This window comes from Hippocampus bargibanti, linkage group LG10 (genome assembly GCF_051943395.1).
Source record: "Hippocampus bargibanti isolate YZ-2025 linkage group LG10, ASM5194339v1, whole genome shotgun sequence".
NCBI lineage: Eukaryota > Metazoa > Chordata > Actinopteri > Syngnathiformes > Syngnathidae > Hippocampus > Hippocampus bargibanti.
This window is the reverse complement of record NC_142743.1, coordinates 21,661,853-21,685,734: the sequence shown is the minus strand read 5'-3', so window position 1 is coordinate 21,685,734 and position 23,882 is coordinate 21,661,853. Positions and strand designations below refer to the sequence as shown.

Here is a 23,882-nt window from a genome sequence, read left to right as displayed (position 1 = left end):
TTATTTTCACATGTTATTATGATTTTCTGCTGATACTGTGAGAATGGCTGCCTTTACAGCACCTCCTATACTTTTTGTTCTGCTACTTTTGTCCCTTCGTAACTTTTTCTGTTGTCAATTGAAGGGTTCTCCTCTCTGAAACAAATAGATGCTTTCTTATTCTTATTATAATGATACTGAGGATTTAAATTTGCCATCATTATGTCCAAATCTTGAAGCTTTCAAGCCAGTGAGTTATTCAGTAGCTTGGCACCAGTAAACAGACATAAAGCACAGCAAGTTTTCTGTAGGTGTCACAAGTACGGTAAAAAAAAAAAAACATGAATGCTGCCAATGAGCAAAACTATTCTTCTCCGAAATGGAGCAACAGTGTTTTGTTTATTCGGCTCCGTCATGGAACGCAATTTATAACATGAGTAATAGGAGGGGCATTATAAATGCTTGGCATCGTTGGCTTCATTTGCAGTCAGACCTCAGTGGAAACGATCTACTGTGCATATTTAGTGATAAACCAGCGCTATGACCTACAAAGATCTTCAAAACTTAAGGAATTATAATTCATTTTTCATTTTATCTTATTTTGTCACACATTTGGACTGGTAATCATTCATATATTTGGTCTTATGTGTTTGTCTCATTAGAAGATGATATAAAAAGATACTGGGTTTCGGTTTTGAAGTCTGCCGTAAGTTTGGCAGTTAGCCAAGAGGGTATTTCCCTACTCTAGTCCCAGGATGAATGAAAAAAAAGTCACCCTTAGGCACATAAATATAAAATAAGAATATCAAGTTGCTCAATCTGTTTAGCAAAATAATTTGAAAAATCAATAATAATAATGTGAACAGAAAGAACATTTGCTATGTACGATACTGACGAGGAATTGTATCGTTGCAATGTTAACTTGACTTTGGAGTGTCCCAAATACAAGTTTTTCAAGTTTAGATGTATACGGTATGCGCTGTGAGGCAAAAATTGAATCATACGTCAACTTCAAATGCCACTTGAGAGAAGTATAAATAAATAAATAAATAAATAAATAGAAAGAAACAATGCAAACAAAGCAATGGTTGCAATATTCTTCAGGCATTCATTGAGCAGGACAAAAAGTCAAACGAAAGATACAAAATGTAAATGCACTCTGTACCTCGCTCACTTGGCCATGCACTTCAAAATCACATCATCCAAAAATAATGCAGTGTTTCAATTGCATTTTATAAAAAGATTTCATTTCTTTCCTTTCGCTTCGTGTTTGACGTGTTAGAATACAGATCCCCAAATCTGAAAAGCGTCCTAATGAACCGCTTCCTTCCTTTCATAATTCTCATTTCTATTAAACTTCTGCAAGAGCAGAAAGAAACTCACTGATTAACGAGGACGCTAAATCAGAGGAGCCCAGGCGATTTGCTCAAACTGTCAACAGTTCTTTTTTGGGAATAGCACTGAATCACGATATACTGATTAAAACGAACCGTGGGCGACCAATGTTCTCATCTTTTGCTTCCAAGAAAACCTGCATCGTGTATGAGTATCATGTACGCTATACAGTGGAATAATGAAATGTTACTCCAACATCAGTTACCGATAAGACGAAATCACAGATGGGGGATCACAGTCAGGAAGTCTTTCAGGTCAAAATCCAATGATGTTATGAGACATAATTTTGATTAGCGCCCAATGTTGTGATGAGACTTTTGTATTTGGGCCTTGATACAAAATCACTGAGTGATTTATGTGAACCATTGATCCCATTTTTGAGCACAACTCTGACACAGAAAGGTCAGTTTGATGCAGATGTCCCTCGGTGTCGGTCAATTATTGATGAGGATAAAAATGGATTCATTCATCGGCAACATACCATGTTGCTCTGCTAATGGCTGAAATGTTTGAAACTCTGTAGATAAGATCAAATCACCACTAAAGGAAGAATAACAACACTGTGGCGATGTCGTTTGCCTGAATGGGGTTCAGACTTCTCTTCCTGTGTCCTGAAAGTCCGGTTAGGCATCTTTTTCCAAAAAAGGCCGGTCTCATCTGCATGAAATACTTGCTGAGGTACGTAGCATTCGTCTTTCACCATTTCGAGGAATGATCCCTAGTAGGCTTTGGCAGCTTTACTGTCAGAACTGGCTGTCTCACCATGACGAGTAATGATTCGTTGCTCGCTTTAAAATCATCAATAAACGGCAAACTTCCAGGTTGCCGCATGACGATATCAGAGTGAATTTGCCGTGTAACACACGCACCTTTAATAGCTTCTCTGTTGCGAAGGATGGTAGCAATGGTGGACTTAGCATATCCGTACTGGGTCGCTAAATCAGACAAACGCACACCTTGTTCGTGTTCTTCTCCTCGACTGTAATATTGTTTTGTGTCTTCTTCGGCTGAACACGAGTCTGTGGTGAGTACTTTTTCGGTCCCATAACAGCAAAAGTATCTGTAAAAAAATCCTTGGAGACAATCGACGTGTGCACTCAAGAGAAACGGGGGTGTGGAAAAGGAGGCCGGCTGGGGCGCTGTTCGGTCGTGTGCTTTGGTGTTATTCCGCCGAAGATTACTCCGCCAGCCATGGTGGGGCGGCGCTCCGTGTGTATCCCGAAAAGTAGTGCTTAATCCAAGGTTTAATTTTCAAAAATTTAACGTTCGTAAACCGAAAATTTCATAAACCGTGGTCCCACGGTAGTTCCCAACGTTTTCCATTGGGGAAGTGAGACAATTCAAGTAAGTTTTTGTCTCATGGTGGAGTCGGTGTATCCCGCAAAGAATCGACCGGCTTTGCTCTGGATTATCGCTCCCTTCTTGGAATCCTATTAAGTCTCCACCATATCACTGAAGCTCTGTGTCAACAAGATTAAATTTACTGGCATGCTCACCAATTACCAAAGAAAAAGTCAAAGATATCGAGTAGTCAATACATTTTGCATTTGACAATTAACTGCTGTACATCTTTCTGAGTACCATTGACTGCGAGGACCGTCTGTACTTGACCCGGTTTGTGAAGAATACACTGTATATAGTTAATACATTTCATAATGTATTAATAAATAATGGATTCAAACCGAAAGGTTTGAATGTAAGCAGAGGGTAAGGCAATGTTTCATTGTCTGTATGAAGTTATTTTTTTCCAGGAGCATAGAAGAAATCCTGCGGAGTTAAATTCTCTCGTATCCATTTCCTCAAGCGTTCAACCTGTAAAAAAAATTGCTTATGCAAATGATTATGTTTTCATATCTGCGCAAAATTACATTTCGCCCCTCCAAATGGCCATGGTTATTTTCATGCCTGGAAATATGTTGTTGTCATATCAAACTTAAAGTTCTACATTTATGTTCTCCTCTCGTTATTTATCAAAGTCAAAGTCAGCTTTATTGTCAAATATGCTAATATGTTATGGTATGGTAATATTTATGGTAAATATTTAAACACGGCTTGAATGACTATTTTTTTATACCTCACTCCTGATCCAGTTACCGGAAAAATACTGGCATATGTTTAAATAACAATAGTACTGTACATAATATAAAATAACGTATGCCACGATACTGCATTGTACTTGTGACTTTTGAGTGATGGATAGAGTTGAATAGTTGGTTTAGAATCAACATACTTGGCTTCAAAGTGTCTCTACAGCTGCCTCAGGAATTTTGTTTATCTTTTCTATCTTTGGAAGAGGCAAGTTCCTAATTCATAAATCACTTACATTATGTTTTCTTGGGCTGTTAAGTGCATGTTTATGGTGGTAGATGTGCACTCTATCAATCAAATGATTGGTGTCGTTTTTGAGGACGAAATATGGACAACTGTTCTTTCCTGTTGTTCTGAGTTACAGTTTTAGCAAGCTAAAGAGATCCGGATTGAAAAAATCGTGAATATACAGTGAAACCTCGGTTTACGAACCCCTTGGCTTACTTGGTTCATTGTAAGCAAGGCTCCTTGGTTTCCTCCAATAACTTTGTCACTTGTTGCCTTGGAAACCACGCTTGTTGCAACCCAGTTTGCCTTTTTAGCTTTGCGTGTTTCAAACATTGTTAAAGATTTGTTTAAATACTGTATATGGTGGGTTATGTTAATCTTACTCAACCAGTTAGCCTTTTTAGCTTTGCGTGTTTTAAACATTGTTAAAGTTTAGTCTAAATACTCTATATAGTGGCCTATATTAATCTTACTGAACCTATAAACTTTTAGTTTATCACTGCCAAATTGTTTTCTCTAAGTAATTGGGTCACTTGTTTGTTCTCAAGATTTAGTATTTCAACAATTCAAATTACTACTACTTCACAAAGCCAGAAGGCCAAACAAATACTGTAGCGACAACAGAAAAGGTGTTGACGCACGCACGCACACGCAGGAAAATGAACAAACAACAGCACTTCCCACTCTACATACTGAATTTCAACAAATTGTGTGGAATTCATTCAAAGTCTCACGCAGATGGGAAAAAATGTCATTTGCCATTATCTATGCATCACTGAGCCATGGCCCCATGACATATTCCAACAAGTATTATGAAACTGACCATATTTAAGCAGAGTTTGGTGTGATGGTATTTGTTATATTCTATGAGGAAAAAATATTATTGCTATTCTGCGCATGAATAGAAATAATAATCGGGCAATGCCCCTGTTTGTCACCATTGACATGAATCTCTTAAAATTAGCAATGACAATGTGACCTATGATTTTTTATTTAAGATCCGATACCACATTCTGGCCATAAGTAAGTTGCATTCAGAGATTTACGAAACAACACAACCTGGTCTGCATATGATTAATCGTGATTCGAGCATATTTGTTATTTCAGAAGTGTGTATCAAATGGGAAGCCCTTTGCATGATACAGTACTCAAGAAGTAGCTCTCAGTTTCCAAACTATTGGTGATCTCTGGCATATTGTGGCTCCTAGTCAAAATCGATGAGCATTGATTTTAAAACTGTCGTTTGACTCTCACCTGCTTTATAATTAATTGCGCCCAAAGGAAAAAAAAATTGATTTGCTCAGTGGAAGATACCTCAAGATGCCCTAGCGAATCTGGTCCAACATTTTATATTATCCCTCAATTTACTCATTAAAAGAGGTGTAAAGTGAGCATATATTCACTCATTCAACAAAACAAGTACCAGAGTGGAAATTCTATCAATGCTATTCCAATTAAGGTAGCTTGATCAACAGGTTCTTCCTCAATGCAAGATCTGTGTTGTGTTACTGTGTTGAGCTCTCATGGCATTATCTGTTAAAAGGGGCAGCTAGACTTTTGTTATAATGGATCCAAAAGACGCAAAAAGCAAAACATGGAGTTAATCCTCTATTGCTCGCCCAATTGTTATCTTTTAAGCTTTCAAAATGCATTGCAATATTGTCTTCCTGAATAGTTGGGATGCAATTAATACATCACATTATTGTAATAGCTCCAATGTGAGTGATTGATCGTCTCAAGAATTTAATGAGATTACACCTCATAACCATACTGGACATTGATTCAGTGCTTTTACGGTATTGTATCACTTCGAAAAACACCTTTTAAAAAATGTTCATTCTTATAAGAATGAAGATTAGTGACTTTGAGGAGCAGCTCCGTGCCATTAAAGGACAGCATTTAGCCACGCAAGCTAGCAAGCTAGTCTCTCTTAGCTGGCACGGACTCAAAGCAACTTGGCTTCGTTTTTAACATTCTCCTGGTAATTCCAGAGCAGCCGGAAAAGCAGGGAGCATGCTCAACCGTTTTTTTTTGACAAACCTGTTGTGCTGATTTATTTAAACTGCTTTCAGCTCTGAGGTCAGATGTGATTGAAACCATTTAATCAGAATCAGAATCAGAAAGATTTTAATAGTCCTACAATGAGGAAATTTTCAATCTCCCGCAGCAAAATTGAAAGGGGTGGGGAGCGGTTGAAAAGAAGAAAACAAAGTATTTCATGTGCAAGAAAAATGACAGAAGACTGAACTGTACAGCCGCGCAAAAATAGCTCATTAAAAAACTACATAGTGCAAAGTATAAAAATACAGCATAAAGCATATACAGTATGAGATACTGTTTCTAAATGTATTTACATAAGGTGGTTGTGCTATTTACAATGTATAAGTCTGACACTAACACTGAGTTAGATATGATGTCATCAACAAGTTTCGTCAAGTTTGGTCAGCAGATTCCACATCTAATTTAGAATATCTGAGGCACATACCACATACTACATCTTCAACCTGCCATCCTGTGTGGCCTGTTGTCGTTATGTGTCGTACGAGTCAGTTGGTGCAGATACAATTTAGTACCCATGGTTCCATGTTATTGATTGATTGTGCTGACCAATAGCTCTGAGGAGGCACCAGAGGGTAGTCATGGTTAAGTTGTGGTGGTGCAATATGTCTGTGTGAAGGCTCTATTGATTTCCCATCATTTAAAGGACAACCGACGTCTCCGGACAAGTTGTGTCCATAATTTGTAAAATGGCTTCAAATGGCTTCTACTGAGCGTATTTTACAAAGATTCCACCGCATATAGCTATATTTTACGTTTTAGGACTTGCGCTGAATATTCTGCAAGTCTTGTTTTTGAGTTGGTGACGAGTCCTCACGTTACTGAAGAAACGCCCCTGACCGAAAAGGACACATTGTAGCAGTCCTTCCATCACGTCAATGCATTTTGATGGCCTTTGTTTGGTCTGAAAACTTCGTGTAGCACCAAAAAGAGGCAGAAGAGGGCGACAAAGCTCCGTGTAAGGAATTAATCAGCCTGTGGAAACGGGCTGATTAATTCCTTACACAGAGCTTTGTCGCCATTTTCTGCCTCTTTTTGGTGCTACATTACCCACCCACAAATACCTCAAAATGGCGCGGAATAAATTGTTTAATCGATTGCAAACATGTATGCTTTCCTCTTCAGAACTATTTGAATCATATTCATAACTGGATGAGTAACAAGAAAGCATATTCTCAGAATCTGAAGCCATTGTTTTGATTCTCCAGCAAGGCAAGACGTCTTGGGGTGACGCCACGAACAAGGGGGCGGGACCTTCTGAAACTGGCCACTTCCGGATTCATTTTTTTTTTGAAGATTTTGGACACTAAGTCATTTTTATTGGTGTTTTGCATTTGACTAAAAATATCATACTGCGTGTTTTGGGTATTTTAGATGCTATAAAATGTTTTTCTGATGTCAGTTAGGAAATAAAAAAGTGATGTCGGCTGTCCTTTAAGGCAACCTTCACTTTCTGTAGTGACCACTGACCTTTTCATAGACGTAACATTGTCAGCAACTTCACACTTTTTCCACCTTCAAAACTGCTGATGGTTGGGATTAGCTGAATTCTGAATCCATGCAAGTTACTGAGTGGTACTTGTGAACATTTTCTTGAAATCTCCACAGGCAAAGAATTACACCTCCAAATGGCAACTACATTTTATTTACAAATGCCGGTGTGAAGATGAGGAAATATCTATCTGTCAGTTTGCAGTCAGGGGCTGTTGGTGCCATGCCAACTTCTTGTGTCAAACGTTCGTATTTAACTTTTTTGTAAGGTCATCGTGCATTCCAATTTTATTTTGGAAAATGAAAACAAGGAAAAACCATCTTTGTCAAGCAGAAATATAAATAAAACGAGTGCTGCGTGGGACATGTTTCTCACCCACACCTCTCTACTGAGAAAGCATATCTGATGTACAGTGTGTATGGCATGCTGTGAAACATGCGGGTGCATCTTCTAATATGCCTAATAATTATGTTAAATATTTGCATTTTTTGCTGCAATAGCTGTGTGGCATATTGCCTATAGACAGTGCTTAGTCTTGCTTTCCAAAGAAGACTGTAGTGAGAAGAGAAAAAGGACAATCGAGACCCTTCAAGTGGTCTTCTTGCAGATGGACAGACCCCCACAGTGGAATTCACATAGTGAGTCCAAATTGGCCCTTTCAGCTTCTTGGCTAACCCCAGGTATTTGCGGAACCTCTTGTTCACACACAATAAAAATACAACCTGGTCTAGAAGGTTCCCCTAGGGCCCTTTTAAGTGCTGGCAAGACTCAAGAGTCTCTGTGGACTGACATGGAACACTTTTAGAAGGATGAGGGACGGCTGTGCTCACACGAATGCCGATTGGATGGATCAACTGTATGGTGTCTTTTCTCATTAGTTGAATCCACCAATTCGCCATTGTTATGCTAGTGAGTGCTTATTTTTTCCCCAATCACCTAATATATTGTAAGAATGATTTGGGGAAAAACATAAATTGGTTTTAAATGTATTCTAAAGTCCTCAAAGTATTTAGCCAAGTGCCTATCACAGGAACACACCACACAGAATTATTGATTGTGATGGTGTGTTACCATGACACTACTGTGCTGCCATTACTGCCAGCTTTCTTTACTGAAACAACCACATCTCAAAAGATAATATGCACAATAACACCAGCTCCTGTTTGTCCATCCATTAATCCCCTTTTTCCAAATCATTCATCACAAATGAAGCACTTACGAGCATGACAATGGCGAATTGGTGGATTCAACCAATGTGAAAATACACCATAGAGTGTCCCTCATTGCTCTCAAAGTGTTCCATGTTGGTCCACAGAGACTCTTGAGTCTTACCAGCACCCTAGGGGAACCTTCTAGACCAGGTTGAAATTGTTTTTGTGTGTGAACAAGGGGGTTCCGCAAATTCCTGGGGTTAGCCAATAAGCTGAAAGGGCCAATTTGGGCTCACTGTGTGAATTCCACTGTGGGGGTCTGTCCATCTGCATAAGCAAACTCAAGTAACCTTTGTTAACAGTTAAACCTTAGCAAACGGTTATTCAGTTTTTTTTTTAATTTAAAAGCGAAAGAGATTTCCAAAATGACTTCGCAGCCTTTTGCTGATTGTTTGTATTAATAGCATACCTACCACATCATGCTATTGCTTGGCCTTAGTCGGGGTTTCTGCACTACTGGATGCTTATGCACTGATCTAACACTTCTTTTGTTTCTGAGTTGTCTTGATGTGTGTTCCAACCATGTGGCGACAACAGACCTACATCAATGACCTTGTCTTAGTTTGACCAATCCTACGAACCCTTGAAATATATGTCAGCTCATATGTGTGCTGAGTGAATAGTTGTGTCATTTTGTCCATCTTTGTGAGTGCTGTCTCGATGTTGTAAAGTTTGTCTCCAAGCAAGGCACCGCGTTGAGACCAGATGAAATTCATTCCTTAGATAACTGTCACTATTGTCTCCATATCTACAATGATGCAATCTATCTTAACCATTGACCATTATTATATTTTTTATTTATATATATATTTTTTTTTTGCAGTGTGCTGTTTTGTGGTCCACAAGAGGTGCCATGAATTAGTCACATTCTCCTGCCCAGGAGCTGATAAGGGGCCAGACACAGATGTAAGTAACTCACTTGGATTTATTTTAAATGGTTCTGGAAATAAAATGAGGGTGTGATGATATGATGAAGACATATCAATTTCATTTTTAGCCAGATTGAATTTTTAGGTAAAGTATATATCACTACTTATATTGCAGATGTCTTTTTTTCTGCAAATGAAAAATAAAGATGGCAAAAAACTGTAAGAGTTTGGTCTTTAAAACATGAATCAAAACTTTTATTTGCCTTTTTTTTCCCCCAATTTTAAAAACGATTAATATCTCGAACATTGATGTGAAACCTCAATCATTTTCACCATTCTTAAGCGCGTATCTCACTGAGCGGTTTGTTCAAGGTTGTAAAGGGTCTTCAAAGATGTTTGCCAGACATTGGCAAACAGTTGAAACATTGTTTTTTGTTGTCACCGTCAAATTTTGAGTAAAATGTATTGTCCTTTAATAATAATAATAAGAAGAAGAAGAAAAAGAAGAACACATTTAATTTCTATGCGCCTTTCAAAACTCTCAAGAACACTTTACAGTCAGTATTTTTTTTGTGCAGGTGAGCAGCGGCAGCGACACGCGCCAGCATTCACTCAACCCGGAAGTAACTCAAATAGATAGAAAGCCAGCTAATATATAGCTAATAGCTTGCCAGCTAGATAACGAGCCAGATAGATAGCTAATAGCCAGCTTGATAGCCAGCAAGACAGCTAATAGATAGCAAATAGCTAGCTAGCTAGATAGATAGATAGCAAATAGATAGTCAGCTAGGTAGCTAGCTAGATAGCCCAATCATTCATTGTGGATGGTAATAAACGTGCGAAACCGGAATTCAATCAGCGTCGGTTGAGTGTGACGGTGGCAAGCAGGCGATAAAATGTTGTAATTGTGAAATCTGTTTTGTAATGTCTGGTGAATACCATTGCAACCTTGGACAAACTCTGACGCAAAACGATTCACTATCTGCTACTTCATGTGGTATGGTTTTAAAGCATCCTGGCATAATCTTACAGAATACAGAAGAAATAAAAATGTAGTGTATAGTTTGTTCATAAAAATTATCTAATCTAATCTAATCATTTCAATTTGCATGGATGCATTTTAACTGCAGTCAAGCAGGTGTGTGATTGACTCAAAGACGCAACAGCAGCAGCAGGTGGATAATTCAATTCATTGAATAGCAATGTTCCAGTGGGATCCTTGGGTATTTCCATTAGAAAATGAGATTGAAATATTCTACTCGGTGGGTGCATCACGACCTCCAAATCTCCGGGAAGAGATTATTCTCTGACGATAATACAGGTTATGATTTCAAAACATGTTCAAAACCTCTTGAGCTTGCTCCTAGAATAGTGATGGAGTCCAAGGTTTAACTGTAAATACAGTAAAGTCTCGTTATATCGATATTCAAGGTAGTCCAAAAAAATATCGATATAACCAGGACTATCGATATATCCGACCCTGTTTGCATGTAATTTTCTCCGTGCGTGCATAGAAATAGTATCGATATAACCGGGACTATCGATATATCCGATATCGATATAACGAGACTTTACTGTAACTCTAATCCACCAGGTGTTGGGAGGGAAAATGATTGCCATAATGCGGGGGTGAGACTTGGACTCAACACTAGAGTCAAATGCTGATTAAACTACAAGATTTGGAACATTAGCATCTTTCCTTCAACTCCTGCAATTTCTGTAATATTTACCCGTGTAAATTATGACACGCCCCCAAAAAACAAACACACACACACACACACACACACACACACACACACACACACACACACACACACGTTTTTTTTCTCATCAAATTTCTTTGAGAAATGAAATAATTACATGATTCAATGAGTTCCATCTTCATGGACTTGTCATTGCACGTAATCAACCACTGCTTGCCAAGTATGAAACACTGCAAGCATGTCTGCTTGGTGGCCATGATGTGTATATTGCCGTATAACCTCTCAGCATTACAGAAGCCCAAATTGGCCTCAGTAACTGGAGACAAGACAGAGTTGTGCCTTTCAAGATCATTGACAGGGACTAGAATAGATCTACAAAGATGACATCGAACCCCTTGTAGCCAAAAATAGTTTGTGCCCGGCGAGTTCATGATTCAAGCATTTAGAAAGGTTTAAAGAGGTCCAAATAAAATCATGACTCTTATTCGAGTTAATGTTCAGATAAAGAAGTTTTGTATCTAACTATAGTGATACCTCGGTTTACAAACCCCTTGGCTCACGAACTTTTCGGTTTACAAACGTTAAATTTATGAATTTTTTTTACCTTGGCATACGAAAGAAAACAGTGAAATTTGGACTTGTTTCAACTTTGATAGTTCAAAGGCAAAGTGTAGACTGCAAGGTTAAAATTTCCATCAATCAGGTTCCACAAATAACCCGCACAAGCCATCTGTACACTTGATGCAAAAAGCTATCAATCCAGCTAAACGGAACACGATTGATGATGAACTAGGTAAAGTTATCGCAGAGAAAGCACCTAAAGGGATCATTTCTCAAGATGGTGAAAGACGAAGGCTACGTTCATCATCAAGTGTTTAATGCTTATGAAACCGGCCACTCCATTCCATCAAGCCATCACAAAGGTAAATAAAATGACTTAATTATACAGTACAGTTTATTTATTTAGTTATAATACCATAACACATTTATTATACATAAAATAAGGTACATTTTTGTAATTTTAAGGCTTAGAAAATTAAAAAGTAGAAAATTATGCTTTATGGGGAGCTGGGAACGGATTATTTCCTATGGGAAATTAATTTCTGGGATACACACTTTTCGCCTTACACGCTCTGTCTGGGAACCAATTAAGTTCGTAAGCCAAGGTATCACTGTAGTTTGGATTTTTTTTTAAAAATATGTTTTCTGGACTAGCGTGGTCAAGCCTGAACTGACTTTGAGTGAGGTGTTATGGCATGACATCAAGACACAGAAGAAATATTGCTGAAGTGAAACACACTTCTAATGAGGAATAAGTCAAAAAACTAAAAATGCACCTGACGTACTTAACCAGTCTAATCAAACTGCAGTGTCCATCAGAGGGATTGGATACACAGCAGAAATGTTTCCGATTAGCCTCTGTGTTAGAGCAACAGAGTGTAAAATGAGTCTCACACATGACTTCACACTCTTGCTTCTTGCTTCACTTCATAACACTTCAATGACCAGGTGCCCAATCTTTGTCTTCTAAAGAAGTGTGTACATGGTATCGCTTGCTCCAAAATGTCCTCTATTATCTTTTTAACATCCATTTATGTGCGCTTGGTAGTGTTGTTGCCATGGGAAACCACACATACTGTTATGACATGGCATACTGCCTCCCAGGCAAGCAGTCCAAAAAGAAACTCCCATGGCAAGTAAATTTCATCAGAATCTGTTGTTTCTAGGCTACCTGCATTGAATGACTCACATTGATGTTTTATAACTCATGCTGAAAAAGAATGTGCTTCCGTTGAAAGGCAACCACAAGATCTTTAGGGGTCACTTATCAGCTTTCACTGGTACATGCGATCAGACTCAGCAAAATTACCAGAGTCCCTTTAAAGGACAACTGACGTCTCCGGACAAGTTGTGTAATTAGTAAAATGGCTTCAAATGACTTCTACTGAACGTATTTTACAAAGATTCCACCGCATATAGCTATATTTTACGTTTAAGACTCGCGCTGAGTATTCCGGAAGTCTTGTTTTTGAGTTGGTGACACGTCCTCACGTTACGTCACTGAAGGAACGCCCCTGACTGAAAAAAGGACACATTGTAGCAGTCCTTCCATCACATCAATGCATTTTGCTGTACTTTGTTTGGTCTGAAAACTTTGTGTAGCACCAAAAAGAGGCAGAAGATGGCGACAAAGCTCCGTGTAAGGAATTAATCCCTTACACGGAGCTTTGCGGCCATTTTCTGCCTCTTTTTGGTGCTACAATTCCCGCCCCCAGATACCTCAAAATGACACAGAATAAATTCTTTAATCGATTACAAACATGTATGCTTTCCTCTTCAGAACTATTTGAATCATATTGATGTCGGTTGTCCTTTGAAGCTGCAGGCTGTACACGGTGGACACGGTGAGGGACATATTTCCAGTACTGTACTCATTATTGTTGTAGCCGTTCTCTCTGGACAAGATTGCACCAAAGCCTTGCCTAAATAGGAATTCTTCTCAAGGAGGGGGACGTGATAGTTTATGTCACTTGTGTGATATTTGCTTGGCTTTGGCCAACATTCTTAGGCATGAAAAATAGTACATCCTAGTACCTGCTAGTCGAAGTTATTGCAAACTGTGTATGTAGCATGCACTGCGAATTGTGATTTAAAACACCATTTGAACCAGTCGGTGGAGAACCGTCTTGCTTAGTGGAAAGAAGGCTTTATGAGTCCATCTATCTCATTTTGAATGTGAGTCAAATGCAATTGCAAGACCACAGGGGGAATGAGACTTGTGTCGCTAAAGCCACTTATTTAACAAAATGCTACACTTGTTGACTGCTAGGTGTAATGCAAGGACCACCAGCAGCATGAGTGACTTCAGTGTTTTAGATGATCGGAGCATCAATAATGCAGAAGCTTCCCCTTTCACCACAAAGCTCACCAGATGAAACTGAGAGCTTTGCTGTGCTTGGGTTTGCGCGGGTGTGTGGCTGCCCCATAAATGATGTCCAATTAACCTGCCGACTATTGTATATGACTAGAGGTAATCCACACTGAAATGGCGTTTGTTTTCTCTTTTATCACGTACACACGCACATGTGTACACGCACAAATATATATACAAGTATATCAAGAGGAGACAGTTTCCACAGAAGTTTGTTTGCCTGGAAAATAATCATCTTTGTTTAAAAAAAAAAAACAAAACAGCATCAACTCTAGCTGCCTGCTTGCAACTATAAAACTAGATTAGACGTGGGGCTAAATGACATCATGTGCGCCACAGGGATGGTTGCTTGTCACAGGCAAGAGGCGCTGTCATCAGTTCTGCGCTTCCTTCAAGCAATGGGAGGGTTTTGGCTATCTTCTTAAAACAGACAAAGGATATTCCACACTGATGTTTTTTTCATTTTACAAGGCACTTGGCAGTACAATAGAAGGGACACAGTGGCAACGATGATGTGATGTGTGTGCAATAAAACGAAAAGCACTAACTTGTACAACAAACAGATGAGGTTTGCTTGTCAATAATGGTGCAACTAGTCATTTTGGGTGCGGATTACGTGCCACAATTTGCTACCCACGTGGTCCATGTATTGGTTGGGGACTATCGGTGGTCAAGCATAAACAAGGAAGAGAGGAACTCACCGGGATCATGTAAATCACATGTGTGACTCTATAAACATCGCTAGTGGTCCTCAATCGGCAGTACATACGCACCTAAAAGCTAGCAACCACTCATTTCACGACAACAAGGTTAAAATCTTAGCGAAAGAACATAGATGGTTCGAAAGAGGAGTAAAAGAAGCCATTTTCATATAACAGCTAAATCCTTCACTAAACCGATATGGTGGTGTGAGGTTCAATTTGGATCGTTCGTACAACAGAATGCTTAGGCAACATAGGATTAGTTATGCTGATGAGGTGATACTAGGGCAAATAGGGCAATCAGGCCAGTCATCAGTGGAGCCATAGGGAGTAGTCCTCTGCTCCCCCCAACCTGTGAGCAGGGACCTATCATAGCAGAGTCCGGCACCGCCACGTCTGGACAGTAGGGATATATATAGGGCCGAAACTACCAGTAAGACTTTAGTTCGCTGAAGAAGCATCTTGGATAAGAAGCGAAACGTCCGACACCTACAAAGAAGTACAGATGACGGCTGAAGAAACCTTTTCATCGATGGACCACTCCTGTACGACTGAGAGCGTACACAGATGTATGAGAACGTTTTGGTAACCTTGTAAAATACAGTGATGATGGAAGTAGGTTGATGGACAACATCTTAACGGTTGGTACAATTATCCATGTGCAAAACAAAGAGGTACAAATGGTGCTGATGTCCTTGATGCATGAAATCAACGGGAAGATTGATCCTGTGTGTCGACAGATCCTCAAAACTAAAGACTCACACTCAGGTACCAAAAACGTATGACCATGACAGCACTATATACATATTTTTAACGGTTCAGTAAATCGGAGGATTTTACATTACACATCCGACAATCTCTCCTCACACTCTAACATGCTAAACAGCACAATGGCTGAAGTTTAGTTTTGCTTCATTGTGAATCTTTTTAGAAGGCCCGGTAGTCGAGTGGTTAGGATGCCAGTTTCACAGTGACGAGGTCGTGAGTCCTGTGTGGATTTTGCATGGTCTCCCAGGGCCCGTGTGGGTTTTCTCTCGGTCCTCCGATTTTCTTCCACTTTCCAATATATATACAGTAAAGTCTCGTTATATCGATATCGGATATATCGATAGTCCCGGTTATATCGATACTATTTCTATGCACGCACGGAGAAAATTACATGCAAACAGGGAAATATATCGATATAACCGGGACTATCGATATATTTATCGGGCTAACGAGACTATACTGATATATATATATATTTACTATATATAGCACGGCAGGCTGATTGAATACTCCAAAGTGTCCCGAGGTGTGAGTGTGAACGCAAATGTTTATTTGTCTCAGTGTGCCCTGCGATTGACTGGTGACAAATTCAGGGTGTCCCCTGCCTGGTGCCCGAAAACGGCTGGGATCGGCTCCAGCAACCCCCGCGTTGACTTGTGATCAGTCCATAGTGACGTCACCGTTCCTGAAGTCAACCTCCGTACTTCAGCTGCTTCCTCGCCGTGACTGGACAGAATGAGCGGCATTTTAATGAATAAACACACAAGTCAGGCCAAACCGTTCTTACAATGTCACATATCATTTTATGCATTGCTTGCAGATAAATGTTAACAGTTAGTACACAGGAAGGAAAACCCCCCCGTGAGCTGCAATGACAACCTGCCCATCCTCTCAGCACTCATCAGCTTAGTGAAAGGCCAAGAGGAATGAGGGTGGTGATTTATGGGCTAAAAATAGTAGCCCTGTCTAGCCTCACACCTCCAGTTGAGATGGATGATAACTCCAGTTTGTTCTCTACTGACTAACCTTTTCAACTTTAGTTCCGCTCGTCTTAGCTGCTGAAAGGGAGCATTAGCAGCTGGTCAATACGGCGTGTATTTTTCAAAGGTGTCGAATAAACGCTCTTGCTTTTTTTTTTTTTCTTTCCTTTTTCCGGTGCACGTGTCTGCAAGTGAAAGGGGACTTCAGATAAATCTGATTCATGTGACGTGAAGTGTAATTGAAATGTGAAGCTCTGCAGTATAATAATATTGACAGGGTCATATGGCAAAGCGACACTCCATTATTGCTGCAATGTTACTAAGTGACACATAAATTAGCACCTACAATAACTATTTTCAATTGGCAATATTAATTGGATTATTAGTTAATGAGCTCTGAAATTTATTTTGAGAGCTAGAAAATTACTCCTGATTTATGCAAAATATCTGGACGACTATCAACAAAAGTACCTTGAAAAGTTTAATACAATTAAATGGTTTGACTAGACCTGTAGCGTTTTTTGTTAACTTGTTGACCAACATGATTAGCCTGCATAGCAACTTTAGCTGGAGGCAATCACTCAACCAGATTTCAAACCCTTGGGCATCAAAACTCCAATAAAAAGCTTTCCATTAATTTTCTGATTCATTCATCCTCATTAGGGTTGGAGTTAAATCCTATCCCAGTTGACTTTTGCAAGAAAGGGGGTTCATCCTGGACCAGTAGCATAACAATCACAGCCTCACTGTTCATAGTCTCATAGTTAATTGAGAGGGTTAAATTAATTTACCGCTAACCTACGAGATATCGGTGGAAATCCCAGCATCCAAACTCAACTTTTGAACTCTATTGCAGAGGTGCTAAACTGCAGGTAGGTCACCTCTAACGATGCATTCGAATTCCAAGTTCTGCAAATGTTATTTTTCAGAGTTGTACTAATGTCATTGCACACCATCATTGGACCAAGTGTAAGTTTATTGACACAAGAGTGGTTTCAAGTAAATTGCACTAGATAATCCAAGGGGAGCCCATGTAACATTCACAATCATGTTAAAAGCTTGGTTCAAGGAATAACCTCCATTCAGCTACACTACTAATGTCACCGCGTGAGAGACAACGGTTAAAAATGGAGGGGCGGGGGGGATTACTTTAAAGGGGAAAAGGGAGAATCAGATGGGAGATTGAGGTAATAATGGACGTATAGTGACAATGTGTTTGTTTCATGTTACTCACACACAGGCAGCCAAATGTCACACTAGGTGGGACTCTTTTGACTCTGTGGGATGCAGGCAGGTTGTATTGGCGACCTCTCCTCTTTGATAATGATCCATTTCATTCTGACTCACAGTGCATTGCACTTCATTAAAACAGCTTCTTTTTCCATTGATGAGAGATTTTTCGACCCAAACTGAAAAAAAATAACCTAGTAGTATTAATGTTCCCAGAAATTGTGTGTAAGGTGAAAAGTTCATCTGGCAAACATTTATTTCTTATGAGAAAGCATTAAAATGAGAATAATCCGTTCCCAGGTCCTCATAAAACAGAATTTTCTACCAAATAAGCCTTAGAAATACACAAAATATACCTTATGTATTATGTATAATAAACGTGATATTGTATTGTAATTAAAGAAATAAACTGTACTGTATAATAACGTTGTTTTATTTACCTTTGTAAGTAATATAAGTCCAATCAATCAATCAGGGTTAAAGTTTAACCCTTTTAACACATAATATTTCCACACAAACTACTATAGTAGTTTGTGTGGAAATATAATATAGTCCAAGCGTACCTGGAGATTATGGGCTATTCAGAGGCAATTCTGTTTACTTTTTTTCTTCGGTTTTTGTGTGCAGTATTTTTGGGAGTAATCACAGAAAACCAACAGCATATCGATAGCATTCAAACTCCACACTGTAAATCGGCAGCTGAGATTCAAAGAACTGTGATGTGCCAACCACTATTTCACTGTGCTGCTGTGTTTGTTGATAAAGAAAAGGGGAAAAAAGTGCTCCATCTGTTAATCAGTCGCTATCACTTGTTTGAGCTTTAGATGAAGAAGGAACAAAGAAGAGGTGAAATGACAAGAGGATAGTCCTTCATGATCAGCTGTGCGGAGGTGGACATGACTAAGTGCAGCTGGCTTGTACCGACCCCTCCCTCCCTTCTGCACTGTCTGTCAACCCCAGCTTGTCGTTATTAGTGCATACTGTGGTCAGTCTCCTCATTGTACAATGTGCAAAGTGCTCAAGAGGTGGGCCTTTTGTGTCTGCAAGAAAGCAAATGGCTCAGTAATTCAGACATCCTCCAATGTTGAATTGTTTGCAGCGACAACCCTGTCTGTTGTGTCATGTAAAACATGCACCTTCACGATGCTTTGCGCACGTATGCAATCATGGATGTGTTTGATAATGATCCATTTACACACACACTTATATTGTTATTGTTTATTATATATATATAAACAATATATATATAAACAATATATATATATATATATATATATATATATATATATATATATTTATTTATTTATACACACGCACCCACATTTCTATTCTGTGTGTGTGTAATGTGTGTATGTATATGTGTATATGTGTGTGTGTGTGTATGTATATGTGTTTATATATGTGGGTGTGTGTATTTATAACTGTACATATGTGTGTGTGGGTATGTATATATACACATTCTGGATATACTGTATATATGCGTGTGTCCAATTTTTTAGGTTTGTGTTTATTGAAAATCATTTTTTGGTTTGTCTTTTTCACTGTGTTTTCTTTAGGATCCCAGAACAAAGCATAAATTTAAGATCCATACGTTTGGGAGCCCAACCTTCTGTGACCACTGTGGCTCTCTGCTGTACGGCCTTATCCACCAGGGCATGAAGTGTGATAGTGAGTGCTATGTGTGCAGCCCGACTCATGCATTCTAACACACAACAAGAGTAGAACACAGCTCAAATACTGATTATACTCCTCAGTCACAACATGAGGCCTCATCCTTGAATATCTCTTTAAAGGAGAACCGACGTCTCCGGACAAGTTGTGTCCATAATTTGTAAAATGTCTTCAAATGACTTCTACTGAGTGTATTTTACAAAGATTCCACCGCATATAGCTATATGTTACCTTTTAAGACTCGCGCTGAATATTCAGGAAGTCTTGTTTTTGAGTTGATGACGAGTCCTCACCCTACGTCACTGAAGGAACACCCCTGACCGAAAAAAGGACACATTGTAGCAGGCCTTCCGTCACGTCAATGCATTTTTCTGTACTTGTTTGGTCTGAAAACTTCGTGTACCAACAAAAAGAGGCAGAACAGGGCGACAAAGCTCCGTGTAAGGAATTAATCAGCCTCGTTATTCTCTGCCTCTTTTTTAGTGCTACATTTCCCTCCCCTATTTTCTCAAAATAGCACGGACTAAATTATTTAATCGATTGCAAACATGTATGCATAACATGGATGAATAACAAGAAAGTATATTCTCCAAATCTGAAGCCATTGTTTTGATTGTCCAGCAAGGCAAGACGTCTTGGGGTGACGCCACGAACAAGGGGGCGGGACCTTCTGAAACTGGCCACTTCCGGGTTCATTTTTTTGCAGATTTTGGACACTTTAAGTCATTTTTCTTGGTGTTTTGCATTTGACTAAAAATATCATACTGCATGTTTTGGGTATTTTAGATGCTATAAAATGTTTTTCTGATGTCAATTAGGAAACAAAAAAGTGATGTCGGTTGTCCTTTAAAGGTGTTGAAGGCAAATTGTTGAGGATTTTTCCAAGTGGTTGGGGTGGCCAACCACCATGTATATCACGGAGTAGGCCCACCCTGCATTTACCAACAGTTGAATCCAATCACCCATCCCAAAAAAAGAACAAACTGTAAAAAAGTCGCCATTTTTCAAACACTTGAGAATAATTCATGTAAGGGCTTCATAAATCAGCAATGGAGCACAAAGTGGAAGAAGCAATCTTTGCCCCTAAAATTGAAATAACTTTTACTAACTCATTAACGACAGTATTTTGAAGATACATAGTAATTATTTTTAAACATTAACCTTTTATTTGAAAAAAAAAAATCTGTGTGCACTACTCAATGTTATTCTGAAACATGGAGATCAATCGCAACATTTTTTTTCATCCTATTCTTCAGCGTGTGATATGAACGTCCACAACCAGTGCGTCATGAATGTGCCCAGCCTTTGTGGGACCGACCACACGGAAAGGAGAGGGCGCCTTTTTCTCAAGTGTGAAGTCAGCGCTGAGAAGCTTCAGGTCACGGGTAGGTCGATTTGTCATTTGCTTAATGGGTACATCGCTGCTCCAGTGCACTTGTCTGTGGGAGAAAATGCTGGCGATTGGCCTGTTTCGTCTGTGACCTCGGATCAGATTTTACACAAAGGCCATCTCATTTCATTCGGAAAGTCACCCTCAATCCTCTGATACCATTAACCTGAATTAAATCTCTCCGGCCATTTATTCTTTCTACTTATTATGCAGTCAATCTCACAGCTAACAACCTGGCTGACTCTGCTGCTATCAGTTATCGGTCTGGCATAAAAACAATTCTCCATTTAGAACACCAATCAATCACTCTGCTGAAAAAAAACAAATGACAACACAATTGGAAAGGAAATTCTAAAGTGAAAAGTCCAGAAGTGGTCTGCCACATGGGTCACACATTTTCAAAGAGGCCTAGCAAAGGGAAGCTGATGGAACTCGGTTCAGTGAAACTCCTCTACAACTGTTCGCAAAAAAAAAAACACAACAGGGGACTTTTCACTATCTCAGGTTTTAACACACACACACACACACACACACACACACACACACACACACACACACACACACACACACACACACACACACACACACACACACACACACACACACACACACACACACACACACACACACACACACACACACTAAACTAGTGTGTATGTTTCTCTTGTTTGGTTCTCTCATGTATTTTTTTTCTCTTATGTTTTCCTCATCAGTTGCCCTGGTAACACAAAGAAAGATGTTCTCATTTTGGCACACCCCACAGTGGAGGGCCATGGGGTGACCACTGGCTCAGTTGTATGAGACAGGCCTGTCCTTTAAAAGCAGCTAACCTCGTTGTAGGGGTAATTTTACTCTATATGGACACAGTCAATGACAAATGCTTTATTTTCTGAACTAGTAGCCTCCATTTTAGTAAAACCCATGCCTCAAATAATGGGCAGGTGTGTTATCCACTTGAAAGTAAGTGTTGTATCTCCTCAAATAGACAGGTCCTTTTTTTCTTTCTGGAAAAAAAAAAGGGTACTGCAATTATACCATTCAGAGTGCCCATTTGTTTCAACCAAATGTGTTTGGAAAAAAACAGCAGTTGCTACATTCACGTGACAATACACTTGAAACACGTATTACTCAGCATCGGGAATGGTGTAACAGCTCATTCACCGGAGTTCCGCGTAGCAAGTATGGGTTCAATTCTGTCCAGGACCCACAGAATATTGAGATTTCGGACTACATAAACACTAAGTGCAGCATAAGAAACCATTGACTCACTTCTTTCATCATAAAAAATAGTTAATTCCTAAATTATATGGGTCTGGAGTTATATGAGCTTGAAATGAGGGCGGATGTCCAAAATACAATGCAATACATACACATTTGTTTTTATAGTGCTTTAACGACAGCAGAAGCTGGAACAAAGCGCTGACATGAAAAAAGGGAAATGTTGCCCTAAATTGAAGGGAAAAAACATTGCCAGAGGTCTGGGCAGCGCTTTATCGGCAACCCCAGCAAGAAAAAGCAAAACCCGAACAAATTTGGGAATGGCAGTGAATGAGTTCATGTATTTCAAAGCGCCCGTCAAAGATTAAGCATCTGTAGTAGCTTTATTCTGCAACTCTCTGGGGATTCCTCTGAAACATGATGTCTTGAATTTACTCGCACTGTGTCCTCTGTTTCTTGTTCTCTTTCATTCAGACTCGTGATTGAAATGGATAGTTTTAACAAATGAGTAGCTCCCAGAGATCATTTTTTAAAACGTTTCATTAAACTGGTAACGATTGGCTGAACAAAACAATGAAGCAGCATTATGTCATCTGTCTCATTAGCAACTAAACACCAGCATCGTCGTTGTGTGATGTGATGATCCAGACGGGTCAAAAGTACTCACACTCTGTTTTGAAGTTGAAATGTAGCTACAGAAGGGGTACAAAAAAGGCTAATTTGATTCCTTGAATAATAATAATACAGTAAAGTCTCGTTATATCGATATCGGATATATCGATAGTCCCGGTTATATCGATACTATTTCTATGCACGCACAGAGAAAATTACATGCAAGCAGGGTCGGATATATCGATAGTCCCGGTTATATCGATATTTTTTCGGGCTCCCTGTAATATCGATATAACGAGACTTTACTGTATATTTTATTTCTAAGCACCTCTAAAAATTCTCAAGGACACTTTACAGTCACGGGATAATATTTTTTTTTTTTTTGTGCGGGTGAGCAGCGGCAGCCATTCGCACCAGCGTTCACAGGAAATGTACAAAAGTACATACTCTGACATGTAACTTTGTAGCATATTGGAATTGAAGCGGATTTATGTGGGATAGGAGATGTGAGACAATCTTTTTTTTTGTCTATGGATGCTCCAGCTTCGTGTTTGCTTGCAGCAGAAGTGCACCATTCCACCATAACGTCTCTGATCCATTGGTGAAAAGAAGGCTTCTGTCCTCTCCTCTTTCAGCTAAACTGCTTCATGTAATAAAGTGTTATATTGTTGCAGATGACTGTTATCCGGGCTGTCATTGCCTTTTTATCGACTATCTTCATCTTTATTAAGCTCATACAGTTGCTTCTTCTGTAGCCACAAGGGGACACAAGCCAGTGTCTTATTGCGCCGGTCCCAAGCCTGGATAAATACAGAGGGCTGTGTCGGGAAGAGCATCAGACTTAAAAGCTAGGCCAAAACAAACATGTGCATCAAACCTCTAAAGATGAAGGACGCTGACTTGCTGTGGCGACCCCTGAAGGGAAAAGCCGAAAGGAAAAGAAGAAGTCTTGAACTCAAATATCATAGACTACATGGGGAAAGTCATTAAGACGGCACAACTGTCCATGTTTTTTTTATGTTGCTGTTGTATTTATTATTTTGTTTTGTGTTGACTATTATGTGAAGCGCTTAGTTACAGCTGCAAGCGCAATATAAATTAGGATCTATTGTATTGTAATGTATTGAAAGTCCATTCCGCTTTCAACAATGCGGTGGCCGAGCATTGATTTAATTCTAGGCTGCTGCACATTGCTTGGATGCTCTTCAAGCAGGTTTCTGAAATGTAATACGCAATGAGGAATGCTTGCGGTCAGTTGGCAATCGCAGCATAACATTTTGTAATGTGATGAATGAATTCGGAGGTACATTTCCGAGAGCCTCTTAATCTCCGAAAATCCTCTTCATGCAATTTGTTA

The 23,882-nt window shown here is 39.3% G+C and overlaps 1 protein-coding gene across 1 annotated transcript in view; it reads left to right on the top strand.

The window, feature by feature from the left end:
* Positions 1 to 23,882, top strand: part of prkcaa (protein kinase C, alpha, a) — a 75,703-nt gene that overhangs the window by 19,085 nt on the left and 32,736 nt on the right. The window contains exons 3-5 of the mRNA XM_089007141.1: positions 9,275 to 9,357; positions 19,191 to 19,302; positions 20,562 to 20,690. Of these exons, the coding sequence (XP_088863267.1) occupies positions 9,275 to 9,357; positions 19,191 to 19,302; positions 20,562 to 20,690 (324 nt within the window). The remainder of the gene's footprint in view (positions 1 to 9,274; positions 9,358 to 19,190; positions 19,303 to 20,561; positions 20,691 to 23,882) is intronic.